The following is a 10,450-nucleotide window of genomic DNA, read 5'->3' as shown; positions in this document are numbered from 1 at the left end:
AGCATGTGTGGTAACGCCCTGGTGAGGAGTACCAATAAAATTGTGTCTTGCCTATAGTCAAGCATGGTGGTGGTAGCAACATGGTCTGGGGCTGCATGAGTGCTGCTGGTACTGGGGTGCTGCGGTTCATTGAGGGAAACATGGATTCCAACATATACCTTCAGAAACTGGGCCAAAAGGCAGCTTTCCAACATAATAACGACCCCAAACACATTGCCAAGATTACAAATGTCTTGCTGATTAAGCTGAAGGTGAAGGAGATGGAGTGGCCAAATATGTCTCCAGACCTGAACCCTACTGAGCACATGTGGGGCATCATCCTCAAGTGGAAGGTGGAGAAGCACCATGTGTTCAGCAGCTCTGTGATGTCATTACGGAGGAGTGGAAGAGGATCCCAGCAACAACCTGTGCAGCTCTGGTGAATTCCATGCCCAGGAGGATTAAGACAGTGCTAGATAACAATGGTGCCCCTACAAAATATTGACACTTTGGACACAGTTTTGACATGTTCACTTAGGGTGTGTTCATTTTGTTGCCAGTTGTTTGGACAATAATGGCTATATGTTGAGTTATTTTTAGAGGACAGTAAATTTGTACTTCTATACAAGCTGCACATTGACTACTCTAAAATATATCCAAGTTTCATTTGTGTAGTATTGTCCCTTGAGAAGATATACTAAAATTGTTGCTGAAATGTGAGGGGTGTACTCACTTTTATGAGATACTGTACATTACAAGTCAATTTTATTTATACAGCACCTTATACAAGTTGGTTCAAAGCAGCTTCACAGTAAAAGTCAGTGTGGGCATTAGAGTTTGTAATGAAATATCTCAATTTACGTGATGAAATTTTTTTGTCATAACCCAAGTTTCTTTTAATTTGTTACCTAACAGTGTTTATATCTTGTTGTTTATGCTGATAAGTATATTTAGAGACATCTGTATTTTTAGTTTGCACCATGGGAAATGGTAAGTGTTTTTCACCTGTTGAAAGTGGCTTTCTCAAACATTTGAGGTCCCTGATTGGACAGAAGGGAAATGCCATTTTGTATATAAACTGAACATGAGCCTAGGTTGTGTTGTAGGTTTTTCTCCAAACCAGGGAAAGATGAAGCTTTTAATCTTGGCAGCGCTGCTTGGACTGAGTTTTGCTCAGTTTAACCCAAACACAAAAAATGGAAGGACTGCCATCGTCCACCTGTTTGAGTGGCGCTGGGCTGATATCGCAGCGGAGTGCGAGCGCTACCTTGGACCAAATGGCTTTGGTGGAGTTCAGGTATTTTTGCAGCATTATAGTTAAGCCTGCAAGGACTTAATTTGCAGTTCGTAATTGTATATGCTTTTTTTAGAGGGTAAAAAAAATAAATAAATATAAATTATATATATATATAATAGTAATGACATATTGATTTCCCATTTCAGATTTCCCCTCCAAGTGAGAGCATTGTTGTCACAAATCCCTGGCACCCTTGGTGGCAGAGATATCAGCCAATCGGTTACAATCTGTGTTCCAGATCAGGAAATGAAAATGCGCTGAGAGACATGATCACTAGGTGCAACAATGTTGGGGTAAATACAAACGACAAATAGGGTATAAATAGTGTACAGTATTACTTTATTTTTCCTCTGTAAAATTCATAGACTTCTGTTTGTTTTGTAGGTGAACATCTATGTTGATGCAGTCATCAACCACATGTGTGGAGCAGGTGGTGGAGCCGGTACCCATTCAAGTTGTGGTTCATATTTTGATGCCAACAAGAAGGACTTCCCCACAGTTCCTTACTCCAACTTGGACTTTAATGATGGCAAATGCAACACTGGCAGTGGAAACATTGAGAACTACCAGGATATCAATCAGGTATGAGATGATATTATGTCAAAGTGTTCATTTCAATCATTGATTTATTGTGCAGAGTGGACTCTTGTTACAAATTTGAGCGCTGTGATGATGGCAGGTGAGAAACTGTAGGCTGGTTGGTCTTCTGGACTTGGCTCTGGAGAAGGACTATGTGCGTGGTAAGGTGGCTGACTACATGAACAAGCTGATTGACATGGGAGTGGCTGGGTTCAGAGTGGACGCCTGCAAACACATGTGGCCTGGTGATCTTTCTGCTGTCAATGGCCGTCTCCATAACCTTAACACAAAGTGGTTTCCATCTGGTTCCAGGCCTTTTATCTTCCAAGAGGTATGTCCATTCATTTCCAAAATAAATATATGAAGGTGGCAAAATATGTTGGTGACTTACTTGGTATGTTATTAGGTTATTGATCTCGGTGGAGAGCCCATTACATCAGGCGAATACACTGGAGTTGGAAGGGTGACTGAGTTCAAGTATGGTGCCAAGCTGGGCGAAGTCATCCGCAAATGGAATGGACAAAAACTGTCCTACGTCAAGTAAGTAAAGTTGTGGATTTACATTGCTATTAATTATTCAGCAGAGTCCAACAGCACTGGGACTTTTCACTGTTTGTATTACTCCACTTGTTTGTGTTTGCACATTCCAGACAATCTGTTGAACTATTAGTGGTTACAACGTTACGCCATTGTTAGGTGGTGTCAAGTAACTGAATCATTCATTTAACCGATTTATTCAAAATATGTATTCATACAGGCGCAAACAAGTGACACTTTTTAAATTGCATGAGTAATTTAATTATTTATTTAGCTGATTTGTTTTGAAATACTGATTACAATACAAAAATAAGTAAGCGTTTTTATATTATTCACTTTTTCAAAACACTGATGTTCATGTAGGAATGAAACAAGTGACTGTTTTTGTGAGTAAACAACTCAGTCATTCACTCAGCCCATTCATTCAAAACACTGATTCATTCAGGAAGTAAACAAGTGGCTGTTTTTTTAAGATTAAGCAACTGAATTATTCACTCAGTCAATTTGTTCAAAACACTGATTTTATGAGTAAGAAATAGAATCATGGAAGGGCAGAAATGAAACACCACTGCTGTTGCCCAGAGGCACACAACAGTTCTACAGTAATTGGAAATATTTACAATAGTGTAACAAAAATAAATTAAGTAAGATGAAGTAGAAGATACTTCATGTTAACATTTGAAGTGTACATTTTGAGTGTAATATTACATAAATATGTGAACCTTATTGTACATTTAAACATGTTTCCAAGGGTGTTAGCTCTGTTTTGTCATCCAGTTATATTTATTGTTTCTTGCAACCTAAAATTGACAGATGGAGCTGCTTTTTGTTTCAGGAACTGGGGTGAGGGTTGGGGCTTCATGGCTTCTGATAAAGCTCTGGTGTTTGTTGACAACCATGATAACCAGAGAGGACATGGTGCTGGAGGTGCATCTATTGTGACATTCTGGGATGCTAGGTGCAAATTCATATTATTTTCATTTACAAAACAGCATTCTCTTGGCAAATGAAAACATAACATTTCCTTTCATCTGTATTTATCCTTCTCTTTCTAGGCTTTACAAAATGGCTGTAGCCTTTATGTTGGCACATCCATATGGATTTACCAGAGTAATGTCCAGCTACCGGTGGGACCGCAACATTGTGAATGGACAGGTAGATGATTAAGCTTAGTCAAGTGATAAAACAAATGCTAATCTGGTTTAAGTTTCTCTCTCTCTCTCTCTCTCTCTTAATAAGCTCTCTCTCACTTTCTCATTGCTCAGGACCAAAATGACTGGCAGGGACCCCCCAGCAACGGTGATGGATCCACCAAACCTGTTCCCATCAACCCTGACTCAACCTGTGGAGATGGCTGGGTTTGTGAGCACAGATGGCGTCAGATCAAGTGAGTTCTATCCTACAATTTCATTGCAAAAATGTCTTACACTTTCATTTTGGGGTCTATAAGATTTATTATTATTATTATTATAATTATTATTATTATTTACTTATAATTTCATTATTTTAAAATGTATACTTTTATTCAGCAAGGGTGCATTAAATTAATCAAAAATACAGTGATGTTTCAAAAGACTTCTATTAAAAATAAAACTCTTTAAAATTTAAAGGGCAAATATTTACAAATAAGCATTGCCATCACATAAATAAATGTGAAAATCTACCTAAGAATTTATAACTATTATTGGGAATGTACAATAAAAACAAACCTTACTCCACAGAAACATGGTGGCCTTCCGTAATGTTGTAAATGGACAGGCATTCTCTAACTGGTGGGACAATGGAAGCAACCAGATCTCTTTCAGCCGTGGTAATAAAGGGTTCCTTGTCATTAACAACGATGACTGGTAAGAATCTATTTTTAAAGAAAGGTACAATATGAGAGAAGATTTTAGTTTGTACTTCTATTGGGAGATGTAACTGTATTTACAACAAGCTAATATAGTATGTGCTATGTATCTAGCTACAGTAACAGTTATCTAAAGTATATAATCTATAATATTTACTTGTGCTTTAGGGAGCTGAACGGGACCCTAAACACCGGTCTGCCAGGAGGAACCTACTGTGATGTGATCTCTGGTCAGAAGGAAAGTGGCAGATGTACTGGGAAACAGGTGGTGGTTGGAGGAGATGGACGTGCTTCCTTCAAAATCAGCAACCAGGAAGAAGACCCATTTATCGCCATTCACGCTGACTCCAAACTTTAAATGACACTATTTAAATAAAGAAGTAGCATTCAAGTTATAACTACTGTCATTTTTTACATGGTTTCGTCTTGTTGGCTCCAGTTGCAAAAAGTGCATTTTCAGTTTGTCTTTAGAATTTGAGTATTATTTATAAGTGTATATATATATATATATATATATATATATATATATATATATATCTTTAAGAACTATTCCAAATTCCATTCAGCCTAAGTATTATAAAAGCAGTACAATGATACATAAAAAAGTAAAAATAAATAAAGAAGAAAATATATCTATAATAATATAATATAAATAATTCTAAATACATTAATATAACCATGAAGGTACAATAATCAAATTATAATAATCAAATAATTTCTTTAAAATAAGCTGTGTGTCCAGTAATGGGCTGCAGTTGTGTCTCACGCATCAGTACAAATCCTTGTGATACTCTGAACACAGTGTACTTCTTTACACTGGTCTCTGATCATTCTGATGAAGCCTGAAAGAGAAAAAAAAGCTGCTTCTTTTCCTCAATAACGGTGAAAGAAATGAATGCAAGCTCGGTCCTTGCAGTCCGTCACTCAGCATGATGGCCAATAATGACCTGTCAGAGATACTGGCCACACACTGCAGAACATAACCTAGCAGGTCTACAGGGTCTTGCCTTAACGAATACCGAGATGGACTAGTACACCCAAAGGGCCCAAGATAATGCATAATCTATTTCCCACCTCACATCAAATGTGACACAAATGTATTCCCTTAAACAATAGCCTTTAATAGCGTAGAGGGCAGCTTTTGATGAGTCCTAACCGTGTATAATGTCAATAAAACACGCTGTTAAAACTCAGCTGTTTGAGAACTTTTTTTTTTTTTTTTAAATAAAGACAACAGATTTTTAATACATAATTATTTTAAGTAAATGTCTTCAGTAAATATGGCTTAAATACGTGAAACACATCAAGGGCAACAACAAAGTAACTGTTACTAACTTATTTTAAATGTACTAAATTTAAAGGGATAGTTCACCCAAAAATGAAAATTGTGTCACTAATTACTCACCCTCACGTTGTTCCAATCCCCTAAGACTGTCGTTTATCCTCAGAACACAACTGAAGACATTTTGAAGGAAATGAGAGGTTGTTGTCCCTCCACTGACAGCCTATGCAACTTTCACTTCGAAGGCCCAGAAAGGTAGTGAAAACATCATGGAAGTAGTCCACGTTTGCAAGTACTTGCATGTTTGAAAATAGTCTGTTTGCAAATAGAGAATGGGGAACACTACCCCTGGCCAGAGGGGAAATGGCCCCCCGACTGAGCCTGGTTTCCCTCAAGGTTTTTTTCTCCATTCTGTCACAGAGGAAGTTTTGGTTCCTTGCTGCTGTCGCCTCTGGCTTGCTCAGTTGGGGACACTTAATTTCTAGCGGTTATTGTCAATTTGATTTCACAGATACTATTTAAACTAAACTGAGCTAAACAATGACATCTCTGAATTCAATAATGAAATGCCATTAACTGAAAATTGAGTGTTTAATCTTATCATTATACATTACTGACACTCTATCCCCCGGTTTGATACTGTTAAGTGCTTTGACACAATCTGTATTATTATAAGCGCTATATAAATAAAGGTGAATTGACTAAATAGCGATGCTTACAGTTACATTTTTCAGTAGCGTGAAGGTCGCTCCACTACTTTTAAAACAGTGTAGCTTGTCCAGTATCTAACTACTTTTTCCAGCAAGTAGCAGTAGTGCGACCAAAAGCTATATTCCGTTTTGCATTCTGACGAGTCACGAGCCTGTAATGCATTGAAGCAGCGCAGCATCTTCTTCTGACTAGATCACAAACTAAATTTGTTTATTGCCTTAAGACTTAAAGCACAGGAGGTGAATAATAGCCTTTTAAAACTGATTCGTTTCCCTGCTTTGCACTCTATATCAAATGTCTGTTTTACAATGATGAACCGTCATATAATCTGTCCCCCCACAGTTTTGAACACTAATGCGATAGTGTATCATTTGTCAATGGATGGTTGCGGCGGGATTCCACGCAAAGCACAGTGTTAACTTTATTATTGTGTGTATCTGATAGTTTACAAAATCAAATGATTGGGACTCTTTCTGTCATTGAAATGACTTGGAAAAAGTGTCCAAATCAACCTGAATTCACCCTACTCTTTGAAATCATGACTGCATTACAATATGTCATTTTAATCCCCAAATTGTTTTACTTATAACTTCATTATTATTAACAATTATTCAGTTATTTGTAATGTTAATTGTAAATAATAATAATAATAATAATAATAATTGAAAGTAGTTTCAATGTAGCTAGCTACTTTTTGATAGTAACTTGTAGTGTAGCTAGCTACTTTTTCAGAAGTGTAGCTTGAATGTAGCTTAACTACAATCCGAATTCCGTAAATGCTGGGACATTTTTTTTTAATTTGAATAAAATGAAAACTAAAAGACTTTCAAATCACATGAGCCAATATTTTATTCACAATAGAACAAAGATAACATGACAAATGTTTAAACAGAGACGTTTTACACTTTTATCCACTAAAATGAGCTCATTTCAAATTTGATTCCAGCTACAAGTCTCAGAAAAGTTGACACGGGGGCAACAAAGGGCTGAAAAAGCAAGACATTTTGAAAAGATTCAGCTGGGTGAACATCTAGCAACTAATTAAGTTAATTGACATCAGATCTGTAACATGATTAACTATAAAAGGGATGTCTTAGAGAGGCAGAGTCTCTCAGAAGTAAAGATGGGCAGAGGCTCTCCAATCTGTGAAAGAGTGCGTAAAAAGATTGTGGAATACTTTAAAAACCACGTTCCTCAACGTCAAATTGCAAAGGCTCTGCAAATCTCATCATCTACACTGCATCACTCATCAGCATGATTCTGTCATTGACATTACTAAATGGGTCCAGGAATACTTCCAGAAACCACTGTCGGTAAACACAATCCGCCGTGCCATCTGCAGATGCCAACTTAAACGCTATCATGCAAAAAGGAAGCCATATGTGAACATGGTCCAGAAGCGCCGGCATGTCCTTTGGGCCTAGGCTCATTTAAAATGGACTGTTTCAAAGTGGAAAAGTGTTCTTTGGTCAGACGAGTCCAAATTTCTTGTTGAAAATCACAGATGCCGTGTCCTCCGGGCAAAAGAAGAGGGAGACCTTCCAGCGTGTTATCGGTGTTCAGTTCGAAAGCCAGTATCTCTGATGGTATGGGGGTGCATAAGTGCATACGGTATGGGCAGCTTGCATGTTTTGGAAGGCACTATGAATGCTGAAAGGTATATAAAGGTTTTAGAGCAACATATGCTCCCCTCCAGACGACGTCTATTTCAGGGAAGGCCTAACCCTAACCCTAACATTGCCAATCCACATACTGCAGCTATTACAACAACATGGCTTCATAGTAGAAGAGTGACTGCAGTCCAGATCTTTCACCTATAGAGAACATTTGGCGCATCACTAAATGAAAAATACGTCAACGACGACCACAAACTCTTCAGCAGCTGGAAGCCTATATCAGGCAAGAATGGGACCAAATTCCAACACCAAAACTCCAGAAACTCATAACCTCGATGCCCAGATGTCTTCAAACTGTTTTGAAAAGAAGAGGAGATGCTACACCATAGTAAACATGCCCCCGTCCCAACTATTTTGAGACCTGTAGCAGGCATCAAATTTGAAATGAGCTGACTTTGTGCATAAAATTTTACAATTTCTCAGTTAAACATTTGTTATGTTATCTATGTTCTATTGTGAATAAAATATTGGCTCATGTGATTTGAAATTCTTTTAGTTTTCATTTTATTCAAAGTTTAAAAGCGTCCCAACATTGCCAGAATTTGGGTTGTACTTTAATTTACGAGTAGCTTGTAGCTGGTCAAGCTACAGTGTAGCTTCCCCAACACTGGTAATGCAGCGTTCCCATGAACATGCATTATAGATTAAAGCAGAAGTTAATAAAAATTTGAATATAATTTTTTTTTTTTTTTTTTTTTGCACAAAAAGCATTCCCATTATATCAGAAAATTGAAGTTCAACCACTGGAGTAACATGGACTACTTCCATAATGTTTTCACTCCATTTCTGGGCCTTCGAAGTGAAAGTTACTTAGGCTGTCAATGGCAGGACAGACACCTCTTGGATTTCATTTAAAATATCTTCAGTTGTGTTTCAAGGATGAATGAAAGTCTTAGGGGATTGGAACAACATGAGGATGAGTAATTAATGATAGAAATTTAATTTTTGGGTGAATTTTTTTGGGTGATCTCTTTAATTAATTAAAACGTACTACTAAAATTACTAAACACGATCAAATGTAAATAAAATATAATGTAAATAAAATGTAAATGTAAATAAAGCACAAATGATGAAACAATTCAACCATTGTCAGCGAATCCACGCAGTCACACTCTCCACCGTCACCACAGTCATCAGCCACCACACACACCAGATCACACTCACCTGAATTCTGATCACCTGCACCTGCCCTTTTCAATCAAGCCACCTTTAAGAACACGCTTCACTCAGACACTCATTGTCCTGTCTACTGTTCACATTCTAGAACTGTACCCTGACTCCTGTGCACTACTTACCTATGTGTACTTACCTTTAGATCTCCCGACGATTCTCCAATGTTCTCCCTTGCTCCTGGTCACCGATCTCCTATGAACCTGCAAAGAAACCACATATCAGCATTCAGCTAAGAACCCAAGAACTTAACATTGTGTTTGATACTCACCTGCCATTGCTCTTCACGATCTGCAACCTCAAGCCTATCAATAAACCTGTCTGTTTAATTACTTACCTGTTGTCTCTGGCTCGAACTGTGATAACCATAGGTTCATGTCTCAGTGGATGCTGGGAAAAGGGTAAATAGGACCAAATCACAAAACCATTTTTAAGTGTAAGCTTATTTGAATAATAATAATAATTAAAAAAAGCATTAATCCAACAGTGGCACTTTTGTTCACTACTGGTAATTGCTAAATTATATTTAAATGCATTAATATTAGTACAACGTGAAAAGTGGTGGTGTCTGTAGAAATTAAAGGGGGCATAACACACAGTTTCCGTGAAGAACCTTTAAAGTGCCTTTATTTTTAAGAGTGTATAGTCGGTAGAATGTCTGTTGGGACACCATCACAACAAAGAGTTAGCAGATATTAATCAGACAGTCTACTAATACTCTAATGAGAGTTTGTTGACATGTAGGTGCAAAGTTACTCGGTGTCAACAGAATGGTCAAAAGGGAACATGAATACCCGTAGAGTATATTTATAAAAGAAATGTATATTTATAAATGTATATTTATTTATAAAAGAAAGATACAGCTTTACAATTTTCTCCTAAAAAAGTCGAGCTCCATATGCCTGTAAGGAGTTCCACCCTCGTTTACGTCATGAAGAGCCATGATCGAAAAAACTCTTGTGCGAACCTGGAAGTAAGATTTTTGGCACAGAAATACTCTTGTTATACGCCCAAATTGTTTTTTGGAAACTTTGTCCATGCTTAGCATGATAATCCAACTCTTTAACAGTGTAAACAACTCTGAATGCATGAAACATCATTGCACCCCCACTTTAAGTTTTACCGAGATTAAGAAATGCTGCAAAAATATTGTTCACTCTTAGTTCACAATATACCTAATGCATTAGCTAATTAGTTAAACTGATCCTTATTGGTAAGTGTTACCAATTCATCTAAGCCCCTATTGTTTTAGATGCTTTACTCGTGTTCCAGAATAAGGTGTTCTGAAATGTAGGTAAACCCCAAAAATGTAATTTATAAAAAATGCTCAGTTAGTTTGCAGCATTAAAGATCTGAGAACGTTTTTTTTT

The 10,450-nt window shown here is 37.2% G+C and overlaps 1 protein-coding gene across 1 annotated transcript; it reads left to right on the top strand.

Moving 5' to 3' along the window:
• The first annotated feature begins 1,108 nt into the window (after positions 1 to 1,108).
• Positions 1,109 to 4,620, top strand: amy2a (amylase alpha 2A). Its single transcript, XM_058751562.1, has 10 exons — positions 1,109 to 1,276; positions 1,423 to 1,569; positions 1,661 to 1,858; positions 1,956 to 2,186; positions 2,262 to 2,395; positions 3,228 to 3,350; positions 3,448 to 3,547; positions 3,658 to 3,779; positions 4,114 to 4,239; positions 4,410 to 4,620. The coding sequence occupies exons 1-10, from the start codon at positions 1,109 to 1,111 to the stop codon at positions 4,597 to 4,599; spliced, it is 1,539 nt and encodes a 512-aa protein (XP_058607545.1). The 3' UTR covers positions 4,600 to 4,620.
• The last annotated feature ends 5,830 nt before the right edge of the window (positions 4,621 to 10,450 follow it).

Source organism: Onychostoma macrolepis, chromosome 02 (assembly GCF_012432095.1).
Source record: "Onychostoma macrolepis isolate SWU-2019 chromosome 02, ASM1243209v1, whole genome shotgun sequence".
Classification (NCBI taxonomy): domain Eukaryota; kingdom Metazoa; phylum Chordata; class Actinopteri; order Cypriniformes; family Cyprinidae; genus Onychostoma; species Onychostoma macrolepis.
The sequence above is the reverse complement of the archived record's forward strand: the minus strand, read 5'-3'. Positions and strand labels throughout refer to the sequence as shown.